This window comes from Habropoda laboriosa, unplaced genomic scaffold (genome assembly GCF_001263275.1).
Source record: "Habropoda laboriosa isolate 0110345459 unplaced genomic scaffold, ASM126327v1 scaffold143, whole genome shotgun sequence".
NCBI classification, from domain to species: Eukaryota; Metazoa; Arthropoda; class Insecta; order Hymenoptera; family Apidae; genus Habropoda; species Habropoda laboriosa.
In genome coordinates, this window is record NW_017100404.1 from 1952805 (window position 1) to 1962058 (window position 9254).

Genomic DNA, 9254 nt, shown 5'->3' on the forward strand with positions numbered 1-9254 from the left:
GAAAATATATATATACCTATTTTATTAATTCTAAAGAAAAAGTATATTTATTTAATTAATTCCAATGAGAAAAGGTGAAAATTCTCGTATAAGGTTGAAAAATTATTACACGAGGATTAAATTAATACGTTCTGTAAGTATCTACTGTACGGATCATTAGTAAAATGAAAGGTAAAGTTTTAATTAATCTGACAAAAGTAATTTTTGATTCGATATTGAAGCGAGGTAAGAGTGAAAGAGGATCAAGGTATTAAGCATTCGGTACGATTGCTATTTTTACATAATTAAACATACCAAGTTCCGAAGTTCTGTCGAAACTCTTGATTTTCGTACAGTACGTGGCAAGGATGATAATATCATAGTTGGCACGGTATTTTGACAAACTTCCGCGGTATGTACTTATGCAGATTTGTTAAAAGTAGCGAATTTTTGTGAACCGACTCGATAAAAAGTTACGATACATGAATACGAGGGTAAATTATCTCGAGACTCCCGGAGTTTCGCCCTTTTCCCAAAAGTGTTACTCCATTTTGTTCCAATTGGAAGTATCTTCGACCGCCATGTTTGGAGATTACTGCTATTCGTACGTTTGAACGACAAAAAGAAGACGAATTCGAATCGCCACTGTGTTGAGTAAATAGTGGTGGTTTTTTGTGATTATGGAAAATTTACTATGTTCGGTAAATTCGGTAAAAAAGTTTACTTTGTTAACCACCGTAAAATTTCACTTTTTATGTCATGTCTTCGTACGTTCTGTAATATTGAAATATACTGTTCGTTTATTAAGTTATTTCGTATGAAGTGGCAATGTTCGCGATAGAATCGTGTCAATTGTTACACGAGAAAGTGAAACCTAGAGTCTACTGCCGTTTCGCTGAAAAAGTTAGGTTATGTTTGTGTTGAAAGTAGAAAATGGATTCTAATCAAACTCGAGTAATTTTCTGTTGAGAATTAAAATAAGGACATAATGCAGATTTGAGGGAAAATACATAAGCAACGTAACCTTAGTTTAAGAATCGAAATCATTTTTGTCAAGGAAGAAAGAAAGATATTCAACGAGACGATAATTAAAAGTGCATTTGAGGAATTCGATTGCAAAACTTCAGATTTTTATAATAAGCGAAAATTCACTTGTAATTCGTTGGCAGAAACGCGTTGAATTTATCGGAGCTTATTTTAATTAATAAAATTTAATTTTCACTGTGTTGTTGAAAGTTTGTAGACCATTTATTCAATATATCAATATGGAAATATAGATATCGATATCGACATAAAATTACGACCACAAAATATCCAGGAATATAATTTAACTTTAAGTACTAATTAATTAAATTGATACCTACACCAAACATTAAATGAAACGTTAATTTATTTTTCCAAATTTTCTTATTAAACAAACTTTATTTAAAAAAAAATATAAATTTTAACTAATAACCAAATCTGAAGCAATCCACCGTTAATTAAAATTAAATACAACACACTCACTTCGATACGCCCGAACATTATCACCCGATTTCTTCGTTGCACCGAAAAATAGTACCTCTCTGAGGGCCTCCGTTAAAACCTCGAATTTAAACACTCGGGACACAAGGTGGTCAGCCGGTGATTATCGCTGGCTGGAACAAAGACAATTAGAAGATCGTTGAAGATCTCGAAACGTGTGGTCTCGTGCGAATCGATACTTCCGGTGCTGGGAACGTCCTCGGGGCTGGTTTGAACGCCGCCTGTTCACAGCCCCTCGGGCTCTCTTTGAGCTCGGTGGTGTAGAGCCGGTTTTTACGAGCGTAACGCTCGCGAAATTACGCTTCGCCACGAAGACCGCGGATTTCTGGCGCAAGCACGTATCGGTCGTTAGTCCTTGCAGCTTCGAGTGCTTTTATTTCGCGCGAGTGTGTAACGTCCACCCGTTGGTACGATGGACATTAAAATGCCAGTCGGGTGAAAAAAGAAAGAACGAAAAAATCGCGCATTTCGAAAAGAGAAAAAGCACCTCTCCCGAAAAAAAAAAAGGAAGGAAAGTAAAAAAAAAACTCGGATCCAACTGAATACACGTCTAACGAAAAAGGCGGCACGGAGAAAAAACTAGTAATTACGCGCACCTGTCTGTGGAATTCTTTTTTATGACGTGGAATGTCCAGACCTGTATGAAATACCGACGTTTCCGTTCTCACGCTAGAGATACAGATGTATGTACTGGGTGTTCAGATTTTTCGAGTTCGTTTTAGGCACGTGGATGTATGTAGAGTAAATGTTTCGGGGAGAATAGAGAGAGTAAATCGAAATGAATAATAGGTGAATGAAAAATTGCCTGTGATGCTTCACTTGATTATCTCCTGCGCGTTGGTGAATTTGAATATTTACCGACGTGGTGATTTAGTGGAATATTGAAGAATTGGAGAAAAGTTTGGAAATTTGGTGAAATGAATAATAGGAGAGTGGAAAGTTGCCGGTGATGCTTCACTTGATTGTCTCTTGTGCTTTGGCGAAGTTGAATATTTATGATGACGATTTGATGGAATATCGATATTAATGGAAAAATGGAAAATATTGATATTGATCGACAGTGTGTAAAAGTATACTACAACGAGGAATTTTTAAAATGCTTTTTGGAGAGCAACTTGCTAGCTCGAGAGTTATTGATTAACGATAAAATTCTTCACCTTGTTGATTTTCTAATTTTTGGGTATTAATTAAGAGTGCTGATAACTGATCAGTGATCAAATTTATTGGAATATCGAGGAATTGGAAGTTTTTTGAAATTTTATATTTTAGGATATTAGTATTAAACGACAACTTATAAGAATTTACTGTTAACAAGGAATTTTGAACTTGTTAACTTGAGTACTAACTGATGATACAATTCTTCGTTTCTTTCATACTTTAATTTTTTGATCATTAATTAACCGTGCTGATAACTAATCAGTGATCAGAATTGGAATATCGAGGAATTGGAAAAAAATTTGGAAATTTTTTAAGTTTCTTACGAGGAATTTCAAAACTTGCTAGCTTAAGTACTAACTTACGATCAAATGTTTTATCTCTTTGCAGGATATTGAAAACATATAAAAAAAAAACAGTAATTTTCAGCAACAATTTTCTTACATTCTTTGATTATCAGTGAGTCATAACGAGCACTCTTTCTTCCAAATCATTTCATACGTATTTTAAAAAAATTTATAAAATGGATCGCGTAATACCGTTGCATTCGATACGATTTAAACAGCAAATTACATAATTGGAAATTAATTTTTGCAAGAGTTTATATATGCAAATGTACCGAGAGATATTTGAAACTCTCCCAACGAAATGCAATTCCCCGAAACTTCCGAACGTGATCCGCGTCCTGTAGGAAAGTGATCCCAATGTTTCGCTAACATGTCTACTAATTATATCAAGGGCTTGTTAAAGTCATTAATATTCAATTACTGGCGGAACGTTGAGAACACGATACGCTCTCGAAAATCTCAGAGGGCTGAAAATCCTGTATTCAAAGGGAGTCGCGTGCATATATGACAACGATTATCCAAGTATGTATCGGGAAGTCTGGGATCAATGTAAATTACGAATAAAGCAGAACTCTTTCTGAAACACGTAAGCATACGTATCTTCCGAAGGATTAGAATCGATCGATCGAATCTTTTAAACAATTTCTCCAGTCGTTCTTTGACAATAGAATGGACACATTGTTCATTAACGTTAATTCACGATTTGTCGTCATTTTCTTTAACAAAGACAAACTTTGCAATACGTTCTATAAAAAAACGAAGAGTATTTTGGTCGTGAAAAAAATGCTAAACAAGTTTTGTTTATGAATTATAGAGGTGTTTTAAATAGGGGATATATTTGGAAAGGAGAAAAATTTATGAGTATTTCTGAACGTACAACTAGTGAGTGATATGTGTAAGGATATAGAATACTTTAAGAAAATTTGAAGAAGAATTTGTAACTTATAAGTCATTATCACAATGTCTGTATACGTTTTTAATTTATTAAATATTTAAAAAATACTGCGTTAATTCATTCGTATGAAATCCTGTAAAAATGAAATATTTAGGAAAACATGTGTCTATATGTGTAAATTTAAAATCACACTTGACCAATATGTGAAACAATGCAGAGAAATGAATTTATGTAAGAAAACCAGAGTTACATTAAGATGTGCTTTCAGATACGTCGTAGAAGAATATTTTTAAACATTTGCTTTCTTCCCAAATCGTTCAAATTTAGCGCGATTATAAGTAACCCTTCTCCACTTCTTCCTCACCTAACACGTTGCAGTATCAAGGGCTAAAGACGGCAGTTTTTTATCACGTTGTCGTAAAACGTATATTGAGAAATATTTTCTACTGTATACAGTACTCTCTAGATAAGTGATCATATTTTTCTCCGCTTAAGGTTCTACGGAGTCAGCCCCGCTATTTCTCTTTTTTTGTTTTTTGTTTTTATTAACGCGAAGAGGGTGCAAAGGCGCTCGCGATCGATCGCAGATAGGTGAAATCGATATCATCAGGTGACTGGAAGGAGAAGTTTCTCGAGTTATCCTAAAATTTTTCTCTCCCTTCTCTACATAGGCAATTCTATTATATCGCTAAAAATGTTGAAATAATTTTATCAACGAAACAACGAAGAATAAATCTGCCTTCTAACATTCGATCCTATGAAGAATTGAAGAAAAAGTCCTTTGTTTACATGGTGCATTAAAAATTTTTGTTTCGTTCATTTTTCTTGCCAATTGTTAATCAATTTTTGTGCAAATCTCTGTGTATGTGAACTGTAGATGGAGAAATTTCGTCCGTGTCTTCGTTAATTACGAATTATCGACAATTGCAAATTGCCCCTGAAGCAGGCAACTTTCGAGCGCCGGCGTAGATCAGGCTTCCACGCGGCGCCTATCTCAGGGCCGTGTCTAGCGGAGAAACTGCCACCACGAGGCGACGCAATTTTACGAACTTATCTCGTGATAAAAATCCAGCGTAAATCGCGGAACGATATTACACCTTCCTACTCGTAAAAATCCACAGAAGCACGTCGAAACCCGTTCAATGGGATTTTCAGGTAAAGTCTAGATAAACTGTCCTCGCAATAACGTTGAAATTCGATGAAAAATCTGCACGAGCTAGAATTTTCTCGTTTGTGAGATTAAAAAAGAGACACTTCGTCCCTGGAATACAGAGATTTATATGTTCTCTCTTGTTGATCTACGAGCTTGCAAATGATAATGCAAACGGTGTCTTTCGTTATTTTCAATAGACACCTACGAGAATTGTCATTTACTCCACAAAATCTGATACAATTTAAATGACGTCCTTGCATTTAACGCAGTTTGCGTTATTTATTTTCGTTGTTATCTCAGCGCCGGCAAACCTGGGACATAAAAGCATTAACACGATGAGAAGAGAGCAGGTTGAAAGCATCCGTAAAAACAGAATTCGGACGCGATGCATTCGGTCTCGTATGATTTCAACGAATTTGCCACAGGAGGACGCGATAATGTCCGCCTGGCGCCCTGTTATTTAATTTTCATAAATTACCAACTAGCGCGCCTAGCGAAATCAGTTTCAACGAAATGTCATTGTGATGTATATACATATATATATGTACAGAGAGCTTTATTCGGTACATTGATAAATCTCCTGCCTCTCCCGAGGTCCCATACAGACGTCACTAATTAATTCAAGCGTCAAACATCAGCTTTGTGAGGAAGTTATCGCGAGATATTCACGTATGAAATTTTCAGCGAATTTCATTTTTCCTATAAAATAGAATGTGTTCTAATATTTGCTTGCATTTGATATATTCTACGCTTCGATTTCAAAAAAGGATCGTTTAGAATGATCTATGGGAAGTGCATCGTTCGGGAAAATTAAATTCAGCAGTGAATTGTTATTATTTTTGCAAAATTTTTTGCGATTTGCACGAAACGTGTGATAAACGAAGAAGATCTTTTTGAGGGATGGTAAATTAAAAATTTGTGTTGTGTAAACAAAAAGGTATATTTTTGTAAATATTTTACAAACATTTAGGTTGCCTCTCTTTATTACATTTTCTAAGTAAGACAATTTTCTCTGCAGACAATTTTGACTAAAAAATGCATTTCTTCTACAGAATGTTCTCGAAAAAGGTGCAAAAAATTTTAAGGGATGATAAAACCAGATGAAACCCAGAAATACCTAATCTTCAATTTCAGCTTTATCTTTCGCCAATGATCGATGAAATTTTTATTTAAACTAATTAACGTCACATATATATCGCACGTGTAATAACCTATGTTCACTTTTTGTCGGTTGCAGCAAAGCTGGACGGCGTGAAAGCGTACATGAGATTGAGGAGAGTGCCACAGGATCTTCAGATAAAGGTGATCAAGTGGTTCGACTATCTTTGGTTAACACAGAAGTGTTCCGAGGAGGATAAGGCTATCAACTGTCTTCCCGGTAAGTCTCTTTCTAAATTTCTACCTAAAGAATCGTAGCTGTTGTTTAAATGAAAATCTTGAATTTTTCTTTCTCAAATCGAATTATTTCCACAGTAAGTAAAATGAATTTTATAATTAATGAAATTAACTCTATTGTGATTCACGTTTATAAAATAGTTTGTATAATTATAGAAAATCCATCTACTATATATATATATGTATAAAAAGGTATACAAAAGGGTACGTAAAATTTTGTAAGTTGGTTTAAAAAAGAAAAAAGGTGACACATATATTAATGTTTTATTAACGATTTCACGTATGCACAAATCGGTAAATACTACTTGGAAGTGCATCAATTTATTTCTACAACCTTTTCCAGAGCATTTAGCATCCTGCACGATGTTCTTCCTCCTCAGTAATTCCTTCTTCTCTTTTCCTTATTTCTCCTCATAAATATGAATTGAGTATTAAGGTTTATTTCACCGGATTTACCTTATTCCGCCGTTGCAGCAATCTTATTTCGTCTTTCATTAAAATCATGCACACAGGAATCTTCGTTTCTTATTTTACTCGACGAAAATGTACATTGTTTCGAAGCCTCCTTGTTCAACGGTTTATCGCTGAATCTCGCCTTTGTAAACATCTTTCGAGCGTCAAAAATTTCAATTTTGAGAAAATTTTTAAAATAACAGTTAAAATAGCAGCATGTTAATTTGATCCGTGACTAATCGAAAATATACCCCATTGTACAGAACAGAAATGTTTAAATTTTTGTTTCAGATGTTATATAGAAGCTATAGAATAATAACAATTAAAATAGCTGCATATTAGGTTGATTCACAATTTATTTGCAATTTTACAATTTAATCTCAAATATATACTCCATTATACAGAATAGAGAACCCTTTCCTATTCCCGTTTGCTGATTCTGCTCGTTAATATTGGCTTGTTTTCATGGAAAGAAAAAGCTTCTACAACGAACTCCTGGACTTGTCACTCGTGATGCTTTTCCCATTTGAAGCGTTTTAAATAAAGGGAACAGAACAAATGGTAATCGGTAGAGGCTAGGTCCACTGAGCAAAGAGGACGAGGTAAAACAGACCATCCTATCTCCGAAATTTTTTCATGAAAATGGTCCTCGTCGTATGTAATCTAACATTGCTGTACAAAAGCACGATGCTCTTACGATTGATGAATCCTCGTCGCTCTATTTGCAGTTTTTCTTACACTCTCGCTAATTGCTCGGACATAGAGTACGATCATAAGTAATTTTCTAATTGTTTCACGTGAATGTTTTCCTAACCATTGTGACTTTCTCGAAACGAGTGATCTGATTTGTATCTATTTTAAAAGTTCGAATCTTTAGAATAAAATCTGACAAATCGATTGTGTTCTCTATATTTTAAAGTGGTACTTTTACCAAGAAAAATTACACATACTTTTCTCTGTGTTGCACTGTTAACGTTTTCGAAATTACCGTATTACTGCATTTTTATATTTTCCATTTAACCCTTTCGCGATACCCGAATATCGAGAATTCGTATATATCAGATATTTCCTGCAAACTCGCTGATCGGTGAAAATACTGAACAACGCGCTGGTAGCGTAGAAGAAGAAGAAGTAAAGATCAACCAACCTCTGAATCCTTCGCGGAAGCTCTTTCCAGTCTCGAGAATTGCATCTTTCGGCTCGAAGCTTCCCGTTCCACTCGAGAGATATCAAGATTTCACAGCGAACGAACGGAACAGATAGGAGGCGGAAAAGTTGCAGCTCCTAAAATAATCTTATCGTTGGAACCGTTGCAGACAAACTGAAAGCTGAGGTCGCGATACACGTGTACCTGGACACGCTGCAGAAGATGTCGATCTTTCAGAACACGGAGGCTGGCTTCCTGCGCGAGCTTGTGCTAAAACTGCGGCACGTTCTCTACTCACCTGGCGATTACATTTGTCGCACAGGTAGGTGGTACAAAAACGCCTTCTTGCCCCCTGGACCACTCGCGAAGTTGCTTCGAGCAGTAGGCCACGCCTACATGAGCAACGATCCTGTGGAGGGGGAACTGTACGAATATAGTACAGCCCTTGGCGAAAAAATTAGGGCCACTCACAATTCAACAAGACAGTGTTTGAGTTCCATATATTGTCGAAACACGAAAGATATTGATAATTCTGAGTGGCCCTAATTTTTTGGCCAAAAACTGTAGAGATCGCCCGACCGAAGAGCGAGCGAGCACTGTGTTTCGAAGATAGGCATGTGTTGAAAAAAGTCAGCAATGGTACTGTGTAGAGCTCAGGAGTTTGCCCGTGGAAGGAATGTGGGTCTGATTGGGTCGTATCCCCAAAAACCTTCTCTGACACGATAACATCGACGAATCGGATCATGTAGCACCGCCTGGTGGAAGATTTGGGCGGGGCAAGTGAAACACCGCCCCTCGGGCAAACTCCTGAGCACCGCGCCAAACTTACACTCTTCCTCTGTTAACAAGTGCTAGTTTTTCAATTTTTGCGATTTTCGAATGGACTATAGTGACTAAATGAATAGATAAAACCTTTCAATGATACCAACCTTGGTCTACATAGTACTAAACGCCTCACGAACGTACCAACACACGCCTATTTACGAGCTTACACTCCCCACCACTACCGCTGCTCCCCCCTCCTTTCACGACTGTCGACGTCATTCGCTCCGCCCACCGCTCTCGGCTCTGCCCTCGCGGGCAAAAAAGGGGCGCTCTTGCTCCCAAAACGGCCCTGCTTGAGCGGCCTTGTTCTCACCGTTCGTTCCTTCTTTTTTTCGTTTCCTGTGTCTTTTTTCTTTTTTGTGTGTGTTTCTTTTTGTGTGT

At 36.5% G+C, this 9254-nt stretch overlaps 1 protein-coding gene across 1 annotated transcript in view; it reads left to right on the plus strand.

Annotated features, from left to right (window-relative positions):
• LOC108575326 overlaps positions 1-9254 on the plus strand; it is a 99340-nt gene that overhangs the window by 65053 nt on the left and 25033 nt on the right. Inside the window, exons 2-3 of the mRNA XM_017938092.1 lie at positions 6291-6431; positions 8218-8370. Coding sequence (XP_017793581.1) covers positions 6291-6431; positions 8218-8370 — 294 coding nt within the window. The remainder of the gene's footprint in view (positions 1-6290; positions 6432-8217; positions 8371-9254) is intronic.